This window comes from Balaenoptera borealis (assembly GCF_965194805.1).
Source record: "Balaenoptera borealis genome assembly, chromosome: 15".
Lineage (NCBI taxonomy): Eukaryota > Metazoa > Chordata > Mammalia > Artiodactyla > Balaenopteridae > Balaenoptera > Balaenoptera borealis.
The window spans coordinates 71,303,027-71,327,684 of record NC_138871.1 but is presented as its reverse complement, the minus strand read 5'-3'; the positions used below and the strand labels follow the sequence as shown (position 1 = coordinate 71,327,684).

The window sequence follows — 24,658 nt, the reverse complement described above, 5'->3', positions numbered from 1 at the left end:
CTGGGCCTGAGCAGCTCACTTCTTGGGCTTCCGGGGGGAGATGTCCAGAGGCGTCCCGGGGGCCGGCATGTCCATGGGAAACATGTCCACCCACAGCTCCAGGCGGCCCTGGGGAAGGAGGTGTGGCAGGTCTCACGGACTCCTCCCTCTGCCCAGCAAGGCCAGCTCTCCTCTCCCTCCCAACCTTTGTTCTGTCAGGACCCATTTCATCAGTTTTCATCCTTGGATGCCAGCAGTTCCTATGACGTCACCAATAGCCAGTGGCAGCTTCTGAGGGAGATACCCTAGGTCTCCATCTGAGGTGATGTAATTCTCACACAAAGTTAAGACTCGAACCCTGGAAGTTATGGCGAAGGGCCATGGTGTGTGCGTATGAGGGGAACGCAGTGAATAGCATGAGGATCTGTTTTTACGGACCCAGGTTGGGACTCCCTGATCCCAAATACCAAAGAACCTCAGATCCCGACCAGGCCAGTCACCTGCTCGATGCCCGGCTTGTCAGGGTTGAGCAGCGGCCGTGTCTCCACATGTTCCGGCACCAGGCGGCAGCCCACGCGGGGGATGTCCTCCCAGTACCTCAGGGCCAACAGTGCCACGTGCTCTTCCGTGGGCTTCCTCTGCCCTGTGGGTACCGGTGGAGAGCTCACACACGAGCTCAGCAGAACAAGAGACCTGTGCTGGGCCAGGGACTCAGGGACACAAAGAAGCCCCATCTCCAGTTTACTGTTGGGAAACTGAGGCACAGAGGGAGATGTGGATTGCCCAAGCTCTCAGCTGCCTCATGGGCCCAGCAAAGTCTGTGTCCTTGGGTTTCCTCTGCTTGGGAGAACTTGACCAGAGAATTCTGGGCTATGAGGTCAGGGAAGAGAAAAACCCACATCCTGTCCCAGCACCCTGAAGATGGTTGGCATTGGTTTCCTGGCAGAGATACCTGCTGATTCTCTGGAAGGTGCCAGGGGGGCAAAAGTGTGGGGAGAGCCAGATCGACCTGGGTCTATGCCCTCACTCTGCCTTGTAAGAACTGAGTGGCCTTGGGCAAGTCACTGAAACCCTTTGGGTCTCGGTTTCCTCATCTGCAGAATGGGGAGAACCTCCCTACCCTACAGGGATGCTGGGGGAGAGAGTGAAGGGGACAAATGGGCAAGCGCTGTGTGGGATGGGGAGAAAGGGCGGAGGCTGGGCGGACAGGAGGGGGACACTGGGGTGATGAGCGGATGGGTGGTCCCACCACAGGGAAGTGTGGGTCCTTCCTTGGCCTCTGACACCCCCGTAGCTTTGTCCAGCATCCTGTTACCGTTCTCATCCTCGATCTCGGAGGGCCCTGTGAAGACGCGGTTGGACACCTTCACTCTCCCAGGGGGCCCGAAGTGGGGGCCGTCCACTTTGCCCTCCTTGCAGAGGCGGGTCAGGATCTGGCTGGGCTTCATGGGGTCCCGCCAGATATTGTAGCCGTGTCTGTCGGAGGAGACACATGGGCTGGGTGGGGCTCAGGGTGCGGCTGGGCCATCCCCAGGTGGTAGATGGTCCTGGCCAGTTTTCTTAGGTTGGCCGTTGCTCCGTGTCAGCAAGTGAGCCCTGCCCTGCGCTCTAGGATCAGCTGACACACCAGGGCTGCTGCAGGCTGATCCCTCCTGCCCTGGGCTCCGGCCCACGTCTTCAGTGTCCCAGGGATGAGTATCCAGTCTCCCCCAGGGCAGCCCGCACCATCCCCCAACTGTGTCCACTCCAACGGAACTTCAAAGACTCCCTGAGGAAACTGATAACACAAGAGGCTAAGGGGCTTGCCCAGGGTCATGCAGCCTGGCAGTGGCACAGGGCGGCCAGATCCTCAGCGCACTCTTCCTAGTGCACTTCTGCCTCTCCTCCCAGCCTGCTTTTCTCTCCTCATCCTGCTTCCTCTGTCCTGGAATCCCCTGTCTCTCTCCCTGTCTTGCAATCTGCAGTCCTGGCCCTTGAAGGTTGAGCCCAGAACCTGTCGGGGTGGAGGCCTGGCTGGGACAGAAACCATAATATGTCCACCTTCCCGAATCCCACGGTCTGCATCTTGTTCTTGGAGTCAAGGTGCAGTAGGTGTGCCCTGCCCCGCCCTGTCCCACGCACGTGGAGTAGGTCTGGGCGATGCCACAGGTGGCGCGGTGCTTGCTGTAGAAGCGGTTCTCCAGGTCGATCTTGGTTTCCCCAATGAGGTCATCGGTGCCTACCAGATCCCAGTCGTATACGGCTACCGTCAGCAAGGATTCCATGGGGAAGGAGGCCTCAATGTCAAAGGACCTTGTGGGACAGGGTTGGGAGAAGGGTTGAGGGTTGGGCTGGGGTAGGGTGGAGTAGGAGGTGGTCTGCTCTGGGGAAGTCGGGGCAGGGTGGAAGTGGGACACCAGGAGGCCTTACTTCCCAAAGACGGGGTTGAGCTGCTTGGAGATGTAGTTCTCCTTGTCACGGATGTCAGTCTTGCCTAGCCGGATGGCGATGTAGGGGTCGGCTTTGCCATTGATGTCTGCGGGGTGCAGGTCCGTGGCCTGGGATGGGAGGGGTGCTCCTGAGCAGGGTCTGGGCACCTTCATCTTCCAGTGTCCCTGCCCCTCTCCCTGATGGTCTCATGACAGTGAGGGGCAGGAGCACGGACCAGAGACTTGCTGTGTGACCCTGGGCAAGTCCCTGACCCTCTCTGGGCCTTGGCTTCCTCCTCTATAAAGGATGGCACTAGACCAGCTGACCTCCCTGGTGTCTTCCGGTTGGGGGCTGTCAGTCTGTAGCTGCTTCAGCCCTTCCTGGGCAGGAGGACTGGGAGCCTGGGGAAAGGATGTGAGGGGACTCTCACCCGGACCACGTAGACCCGGACCAGCACGTTGATGGGGTCATTGCTGGGGATGCCCTGGAACATGCCATAGGTGGGGTCATAGCCGGCTTCCCGGGACACATCCTCTGGGAGTGGCACTTTGTACACGCAGAGGGAGCCCTGGGGCGAGGCAAGCGTGGGTCAGGGTGCAGGTTCCCATGGCACAGGCAGGAGTGGCATTCAAAATAGCACTGAGGGTCTGCACCCTGCTGCGGTGGGGCCTTAACCCTTTAGTTGCTGGGGTACGGAGAGTCAGGGATTCTGCAGGGAGTGGCCGGAGTGGGGGGGCAACTCTGAGGGGGGTGGAGTGGGGAAGTGGGTTTAGGGCAGATGATCTTTATCAATCAGCATGGAAGTATTTTCATACTTTATCAACCGGGTTGGCTGACAGTTCCACCTGGCTGTCAGCCCCGGGCTTGGGGTGGGGAGAAGAGCTGGTGGTGGGGCTCAGGACTTAGGGCCCACTTGTGCTCCCTGCCTGACCTTGAAGCGGCCCACGATGCGCTCCTCCTCAGTTGCGCCATCCTCGTCGTCCCCCGTCTTGCCCCGAAGCAGGTTGAACGTGTGCAGCCAGTCCTCGAAGCTGTCGAACTCTGACTCCAGCACCTTGGGGTACACCTGAGCCAGGCCGGGCTGTCAGGGGGCGAGGCCGGTCCACTGGCCTCTGTCTTGCCCCCGGTGTGACCCTACCTTCTGGCTAGGTCTGCTCCCAGACCCTCACCTTGAGTTCATCAATCTTGGGTTTCTTCTTCTCAGGGGCCTCAGACCCTTGGCCTGGGCCTGGGCTCTGGGTTCTCTTCTTCCTCTCCTCCTTTGCAGCCCTTGCCTTCTCCTTGCCCTTCATCGGCCCCTTCAGGCCTGGCCAGAAACAGACAAGGAGGCAGAAATGATCTGGCAGGAAGGCCTGGGTTGGAGACCCAGCTCTGTCGCTTTGCTAATTTAACTTGCAGGTCTCTGTGTGCTCATCTGTAGAAAATGCAGACAATGCTCACTGGCATGCCCGCCTCACGTGGGAGCAGGGCACCAGTCTGCCAGGGATGTGCAAAGACTGTTGTGTGCCCTTTGACAGAGAGGGGCATGGAAGGAGCTTGGGTCTGGTGCCAGCTCACTGTGCTCTCTGGCCTCAGTCTACTTGTCTTTAACATTAAGAGGATTGTTCTGTATCAGCATTTCCCAAACAGCATTCAATGGAACACTAGGTGTAGGTGTTCTTGGAATGCTTTACAAGAAAAGATATATATATATATATATATATATATATGTAAAATAAGCTGGGGAAATATTTTATTATGTCTTCCTTCTAGAGATTTATAATAGCATTTGTATATTAAAGGCACTGAAAAGTCCTGCACCAAGGGACCTGTTTAACCCATTTGACCCCAGAACACTCTTCCCTTCAGAAGACCCATTAATAGTGTTCCATGGAAAAGGTCTGGAAAATGCTGAATGGGGTGAGCTCTGAGATCCCTTCCAGCTCTGATGTTCTGTGACTCTAAATGTCTGTCCCTCACTGTGGCTACTGAACTGGTCAGAGTAAAAGCCACTCTAGATAAGGGTCTCAGCCTGCTCTCTGGTGCCCAGGGATGCCTGGTGATATCTGCTGTTGGCTGCTGCAGCTGGGAGGGCCCATGGGAAGGGGAAAGAGAAGCAGCTGGTGTGACAAGCAGGGGAGCCACCCATCCAGGGGGCCAGGAGGGAGAGGCAGAGATCCAGGGCTCCAGGGCTCACCCTCAGTGTTGTCCATCTCCTCCTTCTCCTCCAAATCAGTTCCTGAGGCCTCTTGCTGTCGAAGTTGCTGCCAAAAGATGAGGTGAGGAGGAGGGAAGGTGGGTTTCCTAGGGAGGGGTTTGTTGAACCCACGCTGTGGTCTTAGACCAGTCTTAAATGCTTAGAGGCAGAAACTCTTTTCCATTGGGTTTCAAACCCATGATGTGCTTAAGTGGGTTAAAAATAAGTTTATGATGTGTACAATGTGACTTAACTGTACTTAGGGGTTATGATTCTTTAATTGTGTATGATTGAAAAATATGTGCTCTTTAATGTTGCTTCTTAGTGGTATTATTATTTTAATGTAGAAAAGTATAACTGAATAAGAAAATGTGCCTTATTTTCTTCAGTCAGTACACACTGTACACTAAATCATCAGGTTTCACCCAAGGTGTCACCGCCACCTGTTGGCAGCCTGTGCAAATTACAGGAATAGACTTGAGGAGACAATGGGCAGCCTCTTGGAGCTCCAGCCTGGCCAACTTGAATTCAGGAGGTGTTGGTGGGAGAAGATACTACTAGGTGTCCCCCAGTTATCTGCTCTCCTGCTCTCTAAAAGTTTTTGGCACACAGCTACCTAGCTAAAGATTGCATTTCCCAGCCCCCCTTGCAGCTAAGTGTGGCTATGGAACTAGATTCTAGCCAGTGTGAGCTGAAGCGATATGTGCAGCTTCTAGGCTGGGCCCTTAAAAGGAAAGGAGTATGCGTCCCCTTCTTCTCTTTACCCTTCCCGTGGACTAGTATTAGGACGTGATGGCAAGCCATCTCTAACCACACAGATGCCAGTAACAAGATGGCAGGGTCTTGGTCCCTGACCCCACTGAATCACCGTACCAACCTTCTTCTTGTTCACATCAATCTAACTTGCTACAGCAGTTTAACCTGTGCTCTAACATGGATGGTAAACATCACACACAACTCGGGTCATAGAAAGGGCCTGGGGAGAGAATGTGGCTGGATCAGCTTGGTTGAGGAAACACAACCATGGGCACACGTCCATCCTGGTCAGTCGGTCAGTCAAGAAGTGCCCTGAGCTAGGCTGGCAGTGTGGAGAGAGACAAACGAGGAAGAGGAGACATGAGCCTTCTGGAACTTGCAATCTGGCTCAGCAGACAGAACCCATGTGCACACAATAGGGGAAGAACATTTCACAGCCACACTGACGGAGGCATGTAAAATAAAACAGCTGTGTATTATTATGTAAAATAATAGTAGCTGTGCAAATACTCCTGAGAAGTTGTTGTTCTCTTTGGCCTCTGAGCGCATATTTCTCCTCTTCCTCAAAGGTCACCTCCTCTGTGAAGCCTTTCCTGATGCCCCCAGGCACTGAATTGCCTTTGTTATCACATGGTAGTGTATCTGCTTACGTGTCCATTTTGCATGTCCAGTAAATACTCAGGGCAGGTAGCCAATCTTATCTTTTGGCTCCTGTAGCCCCTAGGTTGGTGTCTGACTCATCATATATACTCAAGAGATATTTGTGGAAGAAATGAATGAGGACTAGAGAAAACCAAGGCAGGGAAGGTAGACTGGACCTCCATCCTGGAAAAGGGTGAGCTAGAACTTCGAGGCTGTGAGACAGCCTGCCACAAGCTCATGTCGACGGAGTGGGGGAGCCAGCTCTGGTGTGGGTGGGGAAGAAGCTGGATAGGAGGGTCTGATGTGGAGCTGGGGTCCCCTCTCCCAGCCCAGTCCCTCCTTGGCCCCCTGCCCAGGCCGAGGCCTCACCTCTTTCATGGTATCGATGGAGGCAAAGTACTTGGACCACCAGTCCAGCATGCTCTCATCTGGCTCCTCCTCCTCTGGTTCTTCTGAGCTGCCCTTCTTCTTCTTCTTCTTCCTCTCTTTCTCCTCATCAGCCTGCAGGGTTGGCTAGGTCTAGAGTCCTGCATACATCCCCGCACCCTGGCCATTCACGGAGCCCTGAACAATCCGGGGGTCCCCCATTCATTCCGACCATCTGCTCCAGGAAAGCCCTGGGCTCCAGGAGGCTCTGTGGGGCTACCGACATCAAAGGGGCAGGGCCTTGTTTTATGGATGTCACGGCCCAGAGAGGGTCATGACCAGCCAGCATGAGCCCCCAGCCAAGGCAGGATTGTCTCTCAGGGGCCCTGCAGCCCAAACAGCTCTCTCCCTCTGCTTCTTTGGAGGGGTGAGATGGCCGGGGCATCAGGGGCTACGGGGTGGCTCGGTCCCTGATGCTGTCTTCCTTGGCCTGATACCCTATGTAGTACAGGGTCTTCTCTCCCCAGAGCCCCCCGGCTGGTCCCCACACTCACCACATCCACCTTGATGACGGCATCAGAAGTCTGCAGAAAGGAACCAAGGAGACAGGGACAGACTTAGCCACTGGGGCCGGAAGTGGTAGGTAGCGGCTGGCCAGGGAGGGTGGAGGAGAGGGTGCTCACGCAGGGATGTTCCCTGTGTCGTGAGCGCTGTGCTCACATGGCCAGTTCTGGGTCTGTGGAAGGTCTGCCTCGAAGATGTGTCCTCAGACCTTCCAGGGTGGTGGTTTGCAAACTTGGCTGCACGTTAGAATTACTGGGGGCTTTTAAAAATCATCAGTTGCAGGGCTCCACTGAGTCCAAATGGGGGTACTGGGCACCAGGAGAGTTGTAAACTCCCCAGATGACTGCAGTGGGCAGTCAGAGTCAAGAGGGGAGGCTGACACGGCATGAGGCTGGAGGTCAGTAATGTTGGCTGGATGAAGGACAAGTGTCTTAAAAAGTAAGTGGACACAAAATTACACAGCTGAAGAGGAACCTGGTGAAAAGGGCCCCACCAGAGTCCAGGGCCTGTGGGACGATGGGGCAGCTCAGGTCTGTGCCGCCCTCTTGGTTCGCTGATGGCCTGAAACCAGGGGTCTTCCCTACCCCGCCCCTGCCTCCAGGAGGAACAGGCTTCTCAGGGAGGAGCTCAGGAAGCTGGGAGCCCAGGGGGATGTGGCATCTCCCGGTGTAGCCCCAGAGCCCCTGGCAGTGCCATCCCAGGCCTGCAGGCCAGGCCCCGGGCCTCGACTCCTCCCCTTTTCCATGAGCCACGCCCCGTGCTAACTCAGCCTGCTGGCTGGGACTCTCTGGGGACCAGGATGGTGAGGTAAGGAAGGATCCTTTCAGACCCGACTCAGATCTCAGAGGCTAGGAGACGCCCCTGGGTCATGTGAACCACATGCAGTCAGGAACGGGACTTGGAGAATGTGCTGGGAAGGAAGCCTGCTTCCCGCCCCTCTGTCCTGTCTGGATTCAGGATGGCCTGTTCCAGGCCAGCCTCCATCCCGCCGTCCCCTGCTGACGCCATGTCCGCATCCGAACACCGAGGTGACAGGTCTCCCTCTGGCAGACAAAGAGTCCCAGTCCCAAAGCCAGGAGGAATAAGGCGCTTCCACCTGGAAATCCTGCCCCAACCCATGCCTTGGGAGAGTTGTTTGTAAATGGCTGGGAGGGAAAACCAGGGACCCTCTGGAAAGAACACTGGTGCTTGCACAAGGAATCCATTGCCTATGGTGTTGTTTGTTGGAATAAAAATAATTGCAGGCTATTACTTCACACGGTTACTGCTCTGTCTCTCATACGTGTGTACCACGTGTTCATGCACATGTGCACACACACACGCAAAACTGAGAGTCTCGCCTTACAGGACAGTATAGGATGGGGCTGTGTGCACATGCAGTCAGGGTTAGCCCTGGCCCATCGCACGCCAAAGGAGGAGCGACTTAATGTGTCGTCTTGTGTGTGGGGTGGCCCGGCTCTGGGGAAGTGCCACCCGCAGTTGCACGTCCCCAGCCAGCGTGGGGCTGACCCCAGGCGCCTTACCGCATCCAGCTTCACCACGGTCTCCAGCTTCTTGACAGGCACCTCTGGCTCCATGTTCACCACGACCTCCCCTGTGGGGTGAGAAGAGGGGCCCGCACTGTACAGCACACGGCGGCCCTGGAGGAGCCTGCCTGGACAGAGAGATGGACAGACAGACAAGGAGGAGCAGCAGTAACGGTGAGAGTCAGGGCTGGCTGGAAGGACCGGAGGCCTAAAGCTGATTCTAGAGCTTTCCGAGGGAGAGGGAGGGATAAGATGGGCATAAGGAGAGGGAGGAGGTGAGCCAGAGAGGAGGGTGAGCCGTGCTGAGTGACACAGTGGAGGCCGGGGGGCGGGGGAATCGGGGGGTTGGGACGGGGAGGGCCTCGGTCTTCTCCAGGAACCGGCTGAGGACCATCTGCCCTCAGGCCCTCTAAGGACCCCTGGGCTCTGGCCTTTCTGGCGCTAGAGCTGGGGGCCACCCTGTGCAGCCTTCCTTGGTGCCCAGGGCGGGACCTCCCTCCTGGCCTCCCCCACCCACTTAGGGATGGCCCAGGAGGAAACCAGGTGGGCTGGATTGTGAGCTGGAGGCCCTGCCCTGGGCCCAGAAGCGCCATACCCGAGGTGTTCCAGCTGGGGGCTGAGCGGTCCGGGGGCCGGTAGATGAAGCGCCGCAGGGAGCTGACGGTGTGGGAGCCGACCAGGGTGTAGCGGCCGAAGGCCCGGCAGTCCACCACGCGGATGTTCAAGGGCGGGTGCAGGAGCTCGTTCTCCGGGAGGTCCTGGGGGTGGGGCAGGGACCCCGAGCTCAGAGAAGGGGCAGAGGCACCCAGCTCTGCCCAGGCAGGTCCCGGCCCACACTCACCACTTCAAACCACTTGACGAGGGTGTTGAAGTTGGGGTTCTTCTTGTAATTGTGGATCAGGGACGACTGCACTCCCTTCCCCGCGCACTCGATGTCTACCCGCGGCCGGTCCACCTGGGCCAGGTTCACCCGCTTCAGGTCCCGCAGGCCCCAGAACAGCACCTGCGTGGGGGTGCGGTGGGGGGGAGAGGACAGCCCCTCAGTCAAGGGCACCAGCTGCGGGCGGGCAGGGCCACCTGAGGAAGAACCGGGCTGTGGGTGGACCGTGCGTCAGGAGGGGCAGGGCTGGGAGAGCCGAGGAGGGGCAGGTGTCCTGAAGGCGCTGTGGGGTGAGGGTGGGTGTGGGGGGCCGATGGGAGGGCCGGGAAGGGTCCTGGACCGTGGCAGTGTGACTCAGCACAAAAGGGGCAGGCGCCGGATGGTCGTGAGCCTGGGTCTGCTACTGGCCCCTGGGTGTGAAGTTGGGCCAGTCACTTCCCCTCCTGGGCCTTCAGTGTCCTTATTTGAAAAACGGAGCGTGGCCTGAGGTTGCTGAAGACCCCTGGAGTTTGATGCCAACAGTGTAATGCACGCATACGACCCTCATGGAGAGAGAGTGAGGGGGGCCAGGGAGCAGAGCACAGCAGGGCCTGTTCAGGGCGGGGCTGGGAGGGGCCGGATGCGGTCCTCACACACCTCTATCCGGTACTTGCTGAGCACGGGCCGGATGCCCATAGGCACAGGCATGATGGGACCTCGGTCCACGTCCACTGGGCCATTGATGGGCGGCAGGTCGGCCTTCCCTGCTGGTCCAATCTGGGGAATGGGGAACATAGTGTCACACCCTGGGGAGCCCGGGGAGAGGGCTCTCTCTCCCCATGAGTTATTTGGCATGTGATCTGGGGAGACAGGGAAGGCTGAACAGCCCAGGTCCCCAAGAACCACACCCCCAGCTTCCTGTCCGACTGGCCTCACAGCAGGATGGGGAGGAGGAAGGCCCCTGGCCCAGCCCCCTCTTTCCAGCAGCCCCACCTGCAGCAGCTCGAAGGCGGCCAGCAGGTCCCCGGCCGTGGCGTTGCCGCGGTAGATCTGGTAGTACTCGAGCTGGGGCGGGAAGCGGGGCGGGCAGTATGCCTCGTCGGCCATCTTCACCAGGGGCTTGGCAAAGGTCCGGCCTATGAAGTCGGCTTTGCCCTGACGCGACAAACAGCCAAGGTGGCCTCTTGGTGCTTGAACTGACCAAGCATGTTCACACCTGGGATCTCATTCAGTCCTCACCACGGCCCCATGTAGTTGCAGGTGTGATCACCCCATTTTACAGATGGGGGAAACCAAGTCTCGGGCTAGCTCCAGGCCATGCTGGCAATGAATGGCAGATGCAGGACTCAGGACTAGAAACAGCTGCTCCTACCCCTAGTCCAGAGCTCACTCGGGGCACCCCGGTAGCTGAGGTGGCTTGTAGTAAGCGGCTCCCCATCTCTGGAGGGGTCACCCTAATCCCCCACTCCTTTACTCCAGAGCTCCCATGGAGAGCTATGAGGCTGTTACTGACTGTGGTAGGTGTGGGCAGGGGTTGGGGGGCCCCTCAAATGGGGGAAAGCTGGGGACAGCAGGCTTTCCTGGCACATCTGGGTCTTAGCTTTGCTGGGAGGTGGGACGCCCTGGCCTGTCTCCTCCCTGAGGCCCCAGAGGCCCAAAGCATTGGGAAGGGGTCAGGTTGCAGTGACAGGGCAGGAGACACCCGGGGTCTCCTGGAGGGGCTGGTCAGCTGCCCAGACTCCCAGCTTCCCCGGCAAGCACCCTGGCCAAGGGGCTCTGCGGGTGGGCTGTGGAGGTGGCCGCTAATGCAGGTAGAGTGCGGGGGAGGAGGCGTGGTCCCTGGTGCCAGAGCCCACCCATACCATGGTGTCCTGGTCGTAGATTTCGATGACAATGATGGGGGGGTCGTCCCGCAACTCATGAGCTTCGCCATAGAGCTCCAGGTTGTCGAACACCAGCATCTGGTCCCAGGTGGGGCACAGGGTCTCATTCAGCACCTGCAGCATGGGGGGGGCACAGGTAAGTGATGGTGGGTGGGCAACACCTGAAGAGGAGTCACCCCCAGTCACTGTGGTTTCCAGGGGACGCGGGAGCAGGAGTGCCATGCTCCTTGACTCTTCTGGGAATCTCAAAATGAAGGCTGATATGAGGCCTGCTCCTGACCCTCTCTCCCAGCTGCCCGCCAGTGTCTTCCCTGTCTTCTGTGTGGAATGTGACTGCGATTAAAGCCTTCACCAGTGTGGCCTGGGCCTGCAGTCATCTGCCAGGCTTTCCTCTAAGGATCTGGGGTACTGGCTGGTCTGTTTCTCCAGGTCCCATAGGCTCACAGGCCCCCTCCGGTGCTCTCAAAGCCAGAGCCACGCCCTCCTACCCCAGGGCCCTCACCTCTGTGCACTGACTCTGGTTGATGAAGAAGACACGGGCGAAGGGGTCCGAGAGGCCGCTGCTGTCGGCGGCAAAGAGGCTGCGCGCCTGGTACATGTGGGCACGGAGCTGGAAGGCCTGCTTCTCTGTGGGGGGAGCAGGCTGAGGCTCAGGGAACAGGCCACCCGCCGGTGCCCTCCCGCCCAGGCCCGGGAGTCCTCGCTCACTGGTGTAGAGCAGGCTGATGGGTGGGAAGGCGTGCAGGCCCGGGCTCTGGGCCGCCCTGACCTCCTCGAAGCCGCAGGGCAGGCCGCACAGAAAGTCCTTGCGCTGCTTGCTGAGGCCCAGCCACAGGTAGAGCTCCAGCTTGGCCTGCACCGTCCAGCCCGCCGAGCCGAAGCCCCGCTTCCCTGGCAGCTGCGGGTGGGTGCAGGGTCAGCTGCTGGAGCCCACGGCATGAGGAAGGGGCAGGAGGCTGGAGGAGGCTATGGGCGGAGGGGCTCTTGCCTTCCGCAGCCGTCCCGCTGGGCTGTGTGGTGCGGAACACAGCGCAGAGGGGCATGGGGGGGACCCCCCCACCCCTTTCCTATTCTCTCCAGCTCTTCTTTGAGCACCCTGCCAGCTCTGGCCAGCCAGACCCAGGGGTGGGGGTACTGCTCCCTCCAAGGGGAGGTTGACCCCTTGAAAAAGCGCCGACCCCAGCCCCTCCACCCCCAATCTTGCTCCCCTTCCAGCACCTTGAGGAAGAGCGTCTTGACCTTGGCGCAGTCCTTGCCCAGCTCCTCCTCCACGGTGGAGAAGAGCAGGTCCTTGGAGGGCACCCGGGCGTAGGCGATGCGCTTGTTGTTGCTCATCATCCAGATGAAGACGTCGGGGACGCTGTGCTGAGGCTGGGGTGGGGGCAGGGTGGTGGCCAGTAAGGGAGAGATCCTGCCTCTTGGCTCGGCCTGAACCCACAGAGGAAAGGACCCCGGCGCTGGGTCCTTCTCCTCCCACCGATCCAGCGGGAAGAACACGGGACAGGGTGAAAGGCTTGGTCTCTCCTGTCCCCCAATGGCTGTCAGAATGGGAGGGGCCTCCTGGATGGTCTGGCCCAACCCCTCCTGTGCAGCCCCCCTTCCGCCACCTTGGGTCACTCTGGTTTGGGGCTGGCAGGGGGCACACCTCGTCTGCCAGGAAGCGCAGCTTGTGCAGGAAGTTCTGGCACAGCCTCAGCTTGTCCCGCACCGTGTGCCACTTCACCTGTGCCCGCAGGGTCTTGGCCTGCTGCCCCATGCTCTCCTGCCAGGGTCGGGGGTGTAAGTGGGGCTCAGGTCATGACGCATGATGGAGGGTCTGGCCCTGGGGGCTGTGACCTCAGAGACAGATGTCCCCCACCTCGGGTTCCCTTTTCACCTCCAGACCCTCCCTCCGTCCCCGGTGTGGTCCAGCCGCGTCCTCACCAGCTCCCGCATGCAGGACTTGAGGCGCTCCCGGTCCAGCCTGGTGCGGGACCAGTGGCCCTGGTCCTTGTCCGCGAGGGAGAGGAAACGGCTGGGAGGGGGAGAAGCAGGGCTTAGCAGAGCCCACCCGCCAGCAGGAGGCCTGCAGATGCCTCCTTCTCTGCAAACCCCCCACTTCTGACCCCCGACTGGCAGCCCTGCCACTTACTAGCAGCCACAGCTCAGCTCCTCCAGGACGCCCCGCAGTCGGCGCTCAGGGTAGGACTTTTCCGTTTTGATCATCTCCTGCACATCATTCAGGCCTTCTTCCTGTGAACCAGGGGTGTGAGCCACAGCCCCCCCTCAGCCTCCCCAAATGTCTCCCCCGTTCATCAGGGGGATGAGGGGCTAGCGCCCTAGGACCTCCCACGAGCGCCATCTCCGGACTGTCTCGCCATCACAAGGAAACCCAAATTTTCCAGGTTCTGTTTTCAGAACCTGAAGGAAGAAGCCACCTCTGGGCCATGAGTCTGTGGTCCTGGTGGACCCACAGGGGTCGGACAGAACTCAGGGCTAGATGTAGGGGGTGGGGGAGTGCAGGCCAGAGACAGAGGGGTTGGCCAGTCACCTCCAGGGAAACCCGGGGCTGGATGGGCCAGGGTTCCCAGACTCCACTCCGGGCCGCCCTCAGGCTCTCCACCGCCGCTGGGACTGGGGCGGGGACAGGAGCACAGGTTCTACTGGGGCCACTCTGCTGCTCCTCCCCCAACCCTACGGCGTGCTGCGGGGCAGACAGGACTCGCGTGTTGCCGGGCAGCTGTCCAAGCTGGGCGAGGCCCTCTGAAGCACACGCCCTCCGCCTTTCCCCTCCCCGCCGTGGCCTGGCCCTGACCAGCTTGTCTGCGACGTGGTCCATGATGTTGGCATTGTAGAGGCGGCGGCGCTGGTCCGGCCACCAGCTCTTGATGTAGATGCAGGGCTTGCGCTCCAAGTAGGGCAGATGGAAGTAGTTCCTGGGGCGGGAGCAGGTGGGAGGTTGAGGACTGGACACCCAGGGAGGCGGTGGTGGGGCGGGGCCAGGCCATGAGAGGATGGGAGGCAGCGGGCAGGGCTCCCAGGACCCTCTGTCCTGGCCGGCTCACCTGTCGGTGATCTGGGGCCGCATGGGTGGGCTGGAGGAGACTGAGGGCAGGTCCCCACCCTCGTCAGTCTCGTCGTCACTCGACTTCTGGATCAGATCCACTTCCTCCTCGTCCCCAGGCTCCTTCCGAGGCCGAGGCCGAGACCGCTGGGGTCGAGACAGGCCATCGACTTCGTTCCCATAGTTGCCTGGAGGCAGAAGGGGGCACCGAGGGCCTAGAGTCCTTTCCCCACCAGGCCCCACCCTGCCCTCCAGTCCAGGGGTCTGTGGGAGGGAAGAGGGAGAGTCAGGGAATGGGGCTGGTGCTCACAGGTCTGTGCCAGCTCAGACACGATAGAACACTGGCCAGAGTAAGGGGCCATGTCCTACACTCCTGCAGAGGTCTCACTAGGAGCCCTGATGACCGCTGAGCTCAAGGTCCAGCCCAGGACGTGGCCCGTATTCCCACTCTCTCCTCTCCAGTCCCATGAGGGCCTCGCTCCCTTCTGCAGGGAGGGCTTCTTTCCTCCTCGTGTCCCTAACACAGCCTAGCCCTTAGGTGGAGCTAAGGCCGACCCTGTGGGGCGCGTGTTCTCAGGTGCAGTCGCTGTATGTGGTGTGGGTGCCTGAGGACACACGAGGGAAGTGGTCAAAGTTCCCCGCCCCGCCCCCCCCCCCGGGCTGTGGAGCGGGGCCTGGCAGTTACCACCCAGCAGCCCCCCGTCCTGCGAGCCCAGCTCTCACCTATAGTGACCTCAAAGGTGATGGGCTTGTCTCCGTTTTTCCGGTCGATCATTGAGGCCTCCAGGAGGGCTCCAAATAGAAAGAATTCTTCCATTTTCCCCACGCAGCTCTGTGGAGAAGGCGGTTCAAACCCTCCGGAAAGCTTAACGGGGTGGGGGCTGGGCCTGGGGCCAGGCCTCCTCCTACGTCTTACAGACAGGCCCTTGGGGCTAATGGTGGGGACATCCTACCCGGCTGTGGAGCTAGGAGCCCCGACACTGAAGGCCCAGTTCCTGCGGCCCTCCAGCCTGTCCCTGGAGGAAGGGCTGCTATGTCCAGCGCAAGGACAGCCATGGCCAGGAACAAGGCAGAGACAAGGCTCCACCTTGGGACCTCCGGGGAGAGCACAGGCACAGGCAGTGGAAGGGGACAGAGGTCCTACTGCTTTCTGGGGAGGGAGGCCCCATCCCAGGGTCTGGGCCCCTGAGGCAGGCAGGAGGGACACTGGCAGAGGCCAGGCGCAGGCTGCCGTGGTGGGAAGGGGGTTGAGCACAGCGCCCTGGGGCCTCACCTCGGAGACGGGTGTGGCCTGTTCCACCTGCACCTCCGTGGAGCTGGTGAGCTCAGGGTTGGAAGTGTCCAGGATCTCCACCGCCAGGCCCAGCATGAGGCGGGCGCGGAAAGACACGCCCTCCCCCAGGCCCTCGTTCAGGTCCTGGTGCTCGTCCAGCAGCGTGTAGTTGCGTGTGGAGCCATACATGTTCACCCAGGCGGGGCCCAGCGTGGGCAGGAAGCCTGCGGGCCGGGGGCAGAGGGTCGAGGGGCTCACTCGGGTGGAGGGACCTATTTTGGGGGCTCCTGGCCTGTACCTCCTGGTTGCTGAGCTGAGGACCTCGTGTCTCGCTCGGGGAAATGTCTGAGGCGGCAGAGGGCCTGCGGGCAGCGAGGCTCACCGGGGCTGCGGGGAGAGCGGTGTCTGCTGCGCGGGGCTGGCTGTGGGGTGGCCTTGTCACTTGCATGGGGCACTTCTGTGTGTCTGCTTATTCTCTGCGGGAGCCTGAGCTGGCCGTGCCGCTCCGCATACACACACGTCCATTTCTGTGGAGCAAGACCACGCCCCCTGCTTCCCGGTGCCTGTGGCGAGGGCCGTCTATGACCTACTTGAAGGACCGATGCCCCAGCTCCTCAGCAAGGCCTTTGCCTTCTGTGCAGACCTGTGTGCCACTAGGGTCCCACCTGCCTCTGCAGACCCCTGCCCTCTCTCCGAAGGCCCTTACTCTTCGCCTGTGCCTGTTAAACGCTCTTCCTCCACGAAGTACCCCCAATTCCTAGTCCCAACTATTTTTCTCCCATTAGGATTTGTTATGTCTCATGTGTAGCACGGATTCAATTCTGCCTTATGAGTTTTGTTTGGTTTCTGTTCTGCCTAGTTTATAAAGAACATTATAGCATTTAAAAAACTGAGATATTCTTCCTATCACATAAAATTCACCATTTTAAAGTATGCATTTCAGTGGTTTTTCATGCACTCACTATGTTGTGCCACCATCCAGGACATTTCCATCCTCCTCAGAAGAAACCCCATACCTTTCAGCGGTTCGTCCCAGTTCCCCTTCCCCCCAGCTCCTGGCAACCACTCGTCTACTTCCTGTCTCTATGCATTTGCCTATTCCGGACATTTCATACAAATGGAATCATACAATCTGTAGTCTTTTGTGTCTTCTGTCTCAGGTTTTGAGCATTTGGTAGCACACCCGTCTCCCTCATCCCCAGGGGAGCACCGTGAAGACCGGATGCATTCCTCCTTGTTCTGTATCCCTGGTACTCAGCTCAGTGCTCTGGTCCTACAAGTCTGTAGATAGGTACTATGGCAGCAGTACATGCATATATGTAATACGTATGTATATATACACGTATATAATTACTATTATTCTCATTTTACAGATGGGAAAACAGGTATGAAGGTCACGCAGCTTCTAACTGTCAGAGCTGGAGTTCAAATCCAGGCAGCTTGGCTCAGGCGGGCCCAGGCACCTCTGTGCAGACATGAACCATGAGTTTCCACCCTTCCCTGGAGGCAGGGGCTGTTGGCAATGCCCTGACCATGCCTGGCACCTTTCAGGCAGAGGTACGGGATGGTGGTGGTGTATGGGGGGTGGTCTCATTTACGCTACCCCTTTAGCCCCACGTCCCACCCCCAGTCTCCTGCTGCTGACCTTTGTCTCCGTCGTTGGAAATCTTGCGCAGGTCAATGAAGTGGGTGCCGATGGCCACGTCGTTGACCTTGTCTGAGTCCCGGATCTGTACCTTCATGCGCTTGCAGAGCGGGGGGAACAGGTCTGTAAAGACCACCTGCTCATTCCACAGTGGCTCATAGCTGCTCTTCTGCACTGAAGTCTTGCCCTGGTGGGAGGGAGCGAGGGTTAGGGTTTGTGTATGTGCATGAGTGTGCATGTGTGTCTGTGTGTGAGTGTGTATATGTGTGCTATGTGTGTGCATGTGGTGTGTGTGTGTGTACTTATCTCCTCACCCTTCCCCACCCCAGCCTCTCTGGCTCTTCTCCCTCTCAGTGCCCCCCTCCCCTCAGCTCTTGGTGACCTGGGGGCAGTGAGGAATCCCTAAGGCCCAGCCTGGCCTCACCCCCCAGCCCCTCTGAGCTAGAGCTCCCCTCATCTCTCTCTCCTCACTTCTAGAGGTGACTCACCAAGGTGATCAAAGGCCAGTCTCGTGGCTTCTGATTTTGCCTCACGTCCGTCCCCAGGACCCCACACCCAACCCCTTGCACCTCTGGTGCCTGTCACCCCAAGTCCCAGCCTCCTGCACCCCAATACCTTCTGGCCGGCAAAGAAGACTTGCACGTAGGGGTCGACCAGGTCCTTGTTCTCACCAATGAAAGCCTTCTTCATGTTGGCCATGAGGCTTGTGTTCATGCGGGGCAGCCCCTCTGCTCGGTAAATCTTCACGTAGAACCGGGCCCACTGGCGTTCGGGGGGCACCCCCTCGGGGAGCAGCAAGTTCCTGCCGGCACATACAGCTAGGGCTGGGCACCCCGACTCCTGCCCCAGCATCTACATACCCCTGGGGGCCGGGACAACAGGTGAAGGACGGCTGAGAAGGCCCACACTAGGACTAAAGATGCTGGAGTTTAGGGCACCTGCTCTCTTGTGATCCTGGGCAAACCTCCCCATCTCTCTGCGCCTCAGTTTACTCACCTTTAAGATGGGAATAATATGGTATTCCCTCTCAGAATATGATAAGGCTCAAATAGGTTAAAATATATGAGTACTTTATAAACTGTAGTGTGGGAGACGACTCTTAATAATATTATCCAGTTTTCTCAGCTGTGTGTCACATCTTTCATCTCCTACACAAAAACCTCACAACTGGCCCCCACTCTCCCTCCTTGGCCCATGGAAGGCATGATTCATTGGATCCTGCACTTTTTCTCACTGAATCCAGATGAGGTCCCAGAATATTTCTCAACAACCACTGTCAGCTGCCTGGAATTGGTACAGAAAACAAATCTCTTTGCTCTCCTGGGTGTAGACTCAAGACCCAGCAGCTCTGGGACTCCGCTCTTTTCTTCCAAGTTTCTCACAGTCAGAAGCCTGGATGTCAAATGACTGTCACTCTTGACTGTCCTCTGTGAACCCCTGCCTGCCCTGCCTCAGTCCTTTCTGCCCCATGAGGAGAGTCCCCGGACACCGAGGCTGGCCGGGCCTCAGTCCTTCCAGGGAGAGATGGGCCATCTGGGCATGGGGGTAGGGAGATGGAGGGTGAGATGCACCCTGGGGGCTCCCTTGGTGTTCCAGGAAGGGCTGGGCCGGGTCTCCAGGGGCTGGGGGAGGATGGGAGCCTCACCCCTCAATGTCATCCTCGTCCGTCTCGTTGGCCTTGTGGGGCGTCTTGATGTTGTCCCCCTTTCCCATCACAGCGACGTCGCACTTCACGTAGCCCTTCAGCCCCGCGGAGATGTCGTCGGGGTCCGACAGGATGGCCCACTTGTGGTGGAACTGGTGCTCTGCAGTGGCGAGGAGCAGGGGCTGCACCTGCTGGCCTACCCAGGGTGGCACCTGTCCTTGGGGCAGGCCTCGGAGCCCAGGTCATCAGGTCTCGGGGCCCTGGGGCCACAGCTTTGCCTGCCTCTCGGCCAGGGAGACAGAGGTCCCCGAGCAAGGGTGGCTGAGGCAAGGCCCCGCCCCTGGTCATGCACCCAGGCGTGTGGTGTGGCTTTGGAGGAGCCTCCTAATTGGTTTCTCTGCCTGCAGCCCTCCTGCCCCCAACCCATGCAGTCAACCACCATGCAGCTGCCAGACAGAGGCCTCAGAGAGGCCCTCCCTCTCTCACTCCCCATTTCAAACCCACCTGAGGCTCCCCAGTACTTGGGGGAAAGACCACAGACCTCAGCATCCCCTGTAGGGTCTCCTGATACAGCTCTCCCCAGCTCGCAGTGTTCACCCTCTGCCCGCCCCCCCGTGCTCCTGCAAGCAAAGCTGTTTACCCCTCTCTGAATAATTCATATTGCTGTTTCATACCCCCATGCCTTTGTGGCTGCTGTTCTTTGAGCTTGGAATGCCCCCATCCCTTCTGTCCCCCACCCCAACCCTCCACCTCCCTATTCACACTTCTAATCATTTTGTTCATGTGTCTCCTCTTCCATGCAGCCTTCCCTGACTTCCTCAGAAGAGCTGATCCTGGCCCCTTTCCATATGCACATCTCCTAACTCACTATCACTGTGATTATCTACTTATTGTCTGTCTCCAATTTCAGCCTGAAAGCCTCCTAGAGACAGGGACCGGTAGTGTCACCCCAATACTCCCAGGAATTAGGACAGTGTGGAGGAAAGGACAGATGTCAAGAGAGCAGGCCACTCTAGGACGGATCTGCCCCTTCAGGTTGACTTTAAAGCTGATTGTAGGCGTAGCCTGCACGAAGGGCACATCTTCTTCCTTGATTTTGTGTGGACACTGGAATCTCCAGGGACTCAGAAGTTTCCTCTTCCCCTCCCTCCTCTTTCAACTTCTACTATAGTTCAGGCCTGTTGCCAGCAAGCCTCTCTGTCCCCATTCGGTTCTGTGAGATGTGTTCAGGACTGTGTGCAGAAATCAGCCTGTTTGGGGATAGGCCAGGCCAACTGTGTCTCCGGAGAGATAATGCCATTGCAGAGTCCAAAGAGACAGACTGGGACGGTGAGAGGGGAGTAAGCCATGTGTGTGAGGGGTCACTGGAGGCCGTCAGCTGAACTGGCGCATCTCAGGAGGAGGGGGCCATGTCCTAGGCTACCCCAGAGCTTCAAGGGTCTTGCCAGAGTGGATGTTTGTGGGATGGATACATGAACAGATAGATAGCCAGATGGCTGGATGGGGAGTTGGATAGTAGAAGACGGGTGGTAGGGTGCCTGGCTGGCCTAAAAGCTAGATGGATAGAGGGATGGATGGATGGCAGATGGATAAATGGATAGAAGGATGGATTAACATACAGACAGGCGAGTAGGTAGATATGTGGGTGGGTGAAAGAATATATGGGTGGATGGACAGATGTGTGAATGAATAGTTAGATGAACTGGGGAAATTTAGTAAGGAAAGAGAATAAGACTCAGGAGGGACATAAAATTTGTCTTCAGAGTTAAAGGCTATTTGAAGAGGGAATGGATTTCTTCTTTCTGTTCCTTCAGAGAGAGATTGGACTAGATGTTTTTAAGGTCTCTTCAAGCTTGAATGATCTATGATTTTGTGATTTTTATGTGTATAATCTTGGGTTTTCAGCTTAGATTTTCCGGTCTGAGTCATAGTTATAATGTGCACCAGCCAAGTGTCTACTAGGTTGAACATAAGGAATCGCCAATTTGTTCAACCTAATAGTTTAGTGGCACCCCTGAGACACAACTTCTTTTAGCCTCATTTATCTCGTCTGTAGAATGGGAAGGAATGCTAATGTCTCCCTCACTGTTTTGTGAGGGTCAAATGTGATTGTCTGGGTGAAATTGTATTGTCACTGTCAGAGGGGCTAATGGGGTCCTTACTGCACCCAAGTGGCGGGTTCACTTCAGGGCATGGGTGGGGCCCAGTGCCAGCTTGTCTGCCCGTGGTTCCCAAGCTGGCCCTGTGGTGAGTGTTGTCTGTCAGGCTGAGGCACCTTCTCTGTCTGGTCCAACCCTCACCAGCCCTCTGGGCCACGCCTTGGGATTCCCTCACTAACCCCACGCAGTGCTGGCTTATGGGTTCCCCCAGAGCTGCTGAGCAGATAGCCCACGCGGCTGTTCTCAGGCAGCCTGGGTCCCTGGACGGATGGTCAGTGAAGGTGTTTTCAGGGCACAGAGTCCCTCAGAGACTGCCCCCCGCACTGGGTGTTGGGAACAGCGTGGCTCGGTAGGGACTCTGGAGTCACACGGCCTGACCTCACTGTAGACCAGCTGGGTGACCAGGGAAGCCCCGGCGCTCCTCTGGCGCCCAGGCCTCCCAACTGTAAAAGGGGGCCATGCTGCCGCCTCTGCAGGCCTCCCGTGAGCCCCGCCGACTGGGCGCAGGTGGTCACTGCGACTGATGCAGGCTGGGCACCCCATCGCTCTGCATACCTGAAGACTGTGTGCACTCACAGCCTCACCTGAGCCCAGCAGCCTGGCCAGGCTGAGCCCAGGGCCCGCCAGGGTGGGAGGGACCGCGTGTCCCGGGCTCCCGGAGCTGACAGGCTGTGCAGCTACTCACCCGGTTGGGAGTACACGGTCCCCACGTCCATCTTGAAGGAACCCACCAGGGTGCCACTGCGCAGCAGGTTCTTGGAGTGAATCACCTTCCAGGCAGAACCACCAGTCACCAGTCAGGCGGCATGGGGCTGAGGCTTTCCATGGGGCGGGGAAGGGCTGACTGATAGTGGTGCCATGTCACTCTTTCTGGGGATGTGAGCTTCAGGTGAAGCAGGAGGGCGTCTGGCAGGGCAGGACAGCCTCTCTGAGGCTTAGTATCAGCCTCTTCTGCCTCGCCTGTGCTTTGCTGGCCTCCAGGTACGGGTGAGCAGGTTGTACACTATACAGAAGGATCTGGCTAATGGGGTGAGAGGGGCCCACATCCAGCCTGTGCCCCACTTGCCCAGCTGTGTGTCTGGGTGCGGTCTGCCTTTTTATGGTTGGCCCGCCCAGAGGGGGTGCCCTTTTCAAGTCTGCACAAAGGTGCAGTTTGATCTAAGAGCCCCGCCTGCCAGGGACTGCTCCCCACTCACCGAGATCTTGATGATCTTGTCGAACATGACGTCAGGAGAGACATGGAAGTCGAAGACGAAGTACTGGAGGGGGGAAGGACCCAGACTTGCTGTCACTTGGAGGGCAGAGGCTAAATGCCGGGCACCTCCCTCCTGAAAGTGCCTGTCTGCACCCCGGCCATTTCCCTTGAGCCCCAAAGTTTGGACGAGCAGGAGGGGCAACCACTGGTCCCCCCTGACCCCGGAGAAGCTGGGAGTCGTGTGGTCTTGAGCAACACATCTTCTGAACCTCAGCTTCCTGAGCTGTCAAACGGGGGTAATGATGCCCCCCCTTAGAGTCTTGTTATGAGGCTTGATGAGATACGTGTAAGATACTGTAAGATGCGCTGTGGTTATATGGGTCCCACAGACATCACCATTAAACCACAATGCTGCCTAGAAGATGCACCCCAAGTTTGGAGGTGTTTAAATGTAAACTAAGCTGAGCCTTAGAATTTAGAACTGATGAACTTAATCTGCTGTAACTGTAACTGCCGTGGGCGCGAGCTGTCCTCTCCGCCTGGGAGCTGCCACTCACAGCTGCAGCGCCCACCCATCTGTCCCGGCCTTGGTGTGCGGGTGCTGGGAGCGAGGGTGCAGACGGTGAGCAGAAGGGCCACTGTTTTGGTGAACTTGTGGGCAGGGAGATGGAGAAAGGTTGCCGAAGAGCTTGGAGCAAATGAGAATCTGCTCCTGGCTGCTGGAGGCTCACACTAGAGCATTGTGGGTAACAGTGCCAGCTTTAGAGCCAGGAAGACTGAGCTTTCACTGTTGCTCCAATCACCTCCCTTCCTGAGCCTCAGTTTACACCTCTGTGACGTGGGGATAACGAGCCAGGGCCGCCATGTGGAACTGCTCCGGGGTAGCATTCACGGGGCTGCTGGGAGGCGTGGTTCGGAATCTAAATGAGATGACCCGGGTCAAGCATTCAACCCAGGCATGCACACGGCCACTGCACAATAAATACCAACTGCTACGGAGCACTATGCCCGGATGGTGCTGGTCACGGGGGACTGAAGCTCTGGAGAGGTGGGTGGTACAGGCATCTAGACACGCAGATGGTAACCGATGCCTTGAGGCTGGGGAGATACCCAGGGAGAGAAGGAAGGAGAATAGGAAAGAAGCAGGCCCAGGACAGGGCTCCAAGAAGCAGCAGCACTTCAGCAGTGGGCACAGGGAGTGATGCCAAGAAAGGCAGTGAGGAGAGGAGCTGGAGAGAGGGGAAGGCAGGAGAGTGGCAGGAGAGGTCCCCTGGACAGGGGGCGGCGAGAGGATGGAAGGACCGGGGCAGTCAAGGGAGAGGGAGCAATGGTGGATGTTGAACTTAGGGACAGTGAGGTCCTTGATGTCTGGAAAAGGGCAGATTGAGGAAAGATGGGGGGCAGAAATGACTGCAGAGATTAAGGTGAGGAAGTGGTGGTCACTAGGAGGTATGTGGGACTGAGGAAAGGCATAGCTAGTTGGATAGATAGATAGATGGATGCATGGATAGGTAGATGGATAGATAGATGATAGGCTTCTAGTTCCTGTCCTTGATCATAATGGTTCTTCATAGTTGTGCTTAGAATATGCTAGAGTGAAATGCCTTATAGACAAAAGAGGAGCCAAAAGAAAAGCAAAGGCAGAGGTGGTGATGTTGAGTGGATGATATAATGGTAGATTCTTTGGGATGCAGAAAGAGAAGGATTCAAGGCAATGGGGAGAGGTGGTTTTAGGCAGAAGGAAGATGACGGTGTCTGGGACCGGATGTACCGAGAAGAGGTCTTGGCCTGGTCTGTGGATTGTCAGGTTGTTCTGGGAACAGGGGTGATGGTTATGAGCCTCCCTTCATAGGAAGACAAGTCCAGAGCCAGGCAGGAGGGTCAAGGTCAAGGCCAGGTGCCGCAGAGCTGTGTCAGCCCCAGGAGAGCGAGCTAACTAAGCTAGAACTCTGAGCTGTCTGTGGTCATATTCCTTGTATTTCCTGAACATATTTCCCCTTTGTAATTACTTAGAAATCTAAGTGATGTTGGTTGTTCTCACTTCCCTTTATTGTGTTTAGTGGAACCAAAGGTAGGTTCCCATCAACTCAGAGGATTAGCGGAAAGCAGCACACCCCTGGGACCAGGGGGATAGTATAAAAGGAAGAGAAGAAAAGGGAAAGAAAATTCTAGCTTTGGGGCTGGGACAAATCATGGGAAGATAGTTTAGAGCACCGGTTCTCAACCGGGGGCGAGTTTAACCCCCGGGAGGCATTTGACAATGTCTAGAAACCTTCTTGGTTGCTACATCTGGGTGGAGGATTGCTATTGGAGGGTTGCTTCTATCTAGTGGGTAGAGGCCAGGGATGCTGCTCAATACCCTACAAGGCACAGGACAGTCGCCTACAACAAAGAATCACCTGGTCCAAAGTAGCCACAGGGCTGAGTCTGAGAAACTCTGGTTTAGAGGAAACAGAAATCGAATAAATCAGAATTACTTGGGTTTGTGAAAAAGAACAAAAATATGATCAGGTGTAAATTTAAGATGATCCAAAGATG

General features: G+C 57.8%; 1 protein-coding gene across 4 annotated transcripts in view; it reads right to left on the bottom strand.

Annotated features, from left to right (window-relative positions):
- Nucleotides 1-24,658, bottom strand: part of OTOF (otoferlin) — an 89,140-nt gene that overhangs the window by 4,990 nt on the left and 59,492 nt on the right. For 2 of the 4 annotated variants that reach the window (XM_082357065.1, XM_082357066.1), the window contains 32 exons: nucleotides 22,122-22,184; nucleotides 21,611-21,695; nucleotides 18,767-18,926; nucleotides 17,737-17,923; nucleotides 17,122-17,308; nucleotides 15,477-15,700; nucleotides 14,927-15,035; nucleotides 14,205-14,391; nucleotides 13,955-14,075; nucleotides 13,292-13,392; nucleotides 13,084-13,174; nucleotides 12,806-12,922; nucleotides 12,379-12,531; nucleotides 11,869-12,058; nucleotides 11,663-11,787; nucleotides 11,140-11,274; nucleotides 10,271-10,432; nucleotides 9,935-10,054; nucleotides 9,260-9,421; nucleotides 9,014-9,176; nucleotides 8,416-8,486; nucleotides 6,883-6,912; nucleotides 6,332-6,463; nucleotides 4,565-4,631; nucleotides 3,558-3,694; nucleotides 3,320-3,454; nucleotides 2,819-2,956; nucleotides 2,389-2,516; nucleotides 2,101-2,271; nucleotides 1,295-1,455; nucleotides 480-622; nucleotides 20-108 (listed from right to left, as the gene is read on the bottom strand). In XM_082357065.1, coding sequence (XP_082213191.1) covers nucleotides 20-108; nucleotides 480-622; nucleotides 1,295-1,455; nucleotides 2,101-2,271; nucleotides 2,389-2,516; nucleotides 2,819-2,956; nucleotides 3,320-3,454; nucleotides 3,558-3,694; nucleotides 4,565-4,631; nucleotides 6,332-6,463; nucleotides 6,883-6,912; nucleotides 8,416-8,486; nucleotides 9,014-9,176; nucleotides 9,260-9,421; nucleotides 9,935-10,054; nucleotides 10,271-10,432; nucleotides 11,140-11,274; nucleotides 11,663-11,787; nucleotides 11,869-12,058; nucleotides 12,379-12,531; nucleotides 12,806-12,922; nucleotides 13,084-13,174; nucleotides 13,292-13,392; nucleotides 13,955-14,075; nucleotides 14,205-14,391; nucleotides 14,927-15,035; nucleotides 15,477-15,700; nucleotides 17,122-17,308; nucleotides 17,737-17,923; nucleotides 18,767-18,926; nucleotides 21,611-21,695; nucleotides 22,122-22,184 — 4,244 coding nt within the window. Of the gene's footprint in view, nucleotides 1-19; nucleotides 109-479; nucleotides 623-1,294; nucleotides 1,456-2,100; nucleotides 2,272-2,388; nucleotides 2,517-2,818; nucleotides 2,957-3,319; nucleotides 3,455-3,557; nucleotides 3,695-4,564; nucleotides 4,632-6,331; nucleotides 6,464-6,882; nucleotides 6,913-8,415; nucleotides 8,547-9,013; nucleotides 9,177-9,259; nucleotides 9,422-9,934; nucleotides 10,055-10,270; nucleotides 10,433-11,139; nucleotides 11,275-11,662; nucleotides 11,788-11,868; nucleotides 12,059-12,378; nucleotides 12,532-12,805; nucleotides 12,923-13,083; nucleotides 13,175-13,291; nucleotides 13,393-13,954; nucleotides 14,076-14,204; nucleotides 14,392-14,926; nucleotides 15,036-15,476; nucleotides 15,701-17,121; nucleotides 17,309-17,736; nucleotides 17,924-18,766; nucleotides 18,927-21,610; nucleotides 21,696-22,121; nucleotides 22,185-24,658 lie in introns of all 4 variants that reach the window. The other 2 variants (XM_082357063.1, XM_082357064.1) reach the window with 1 other exon arrangement.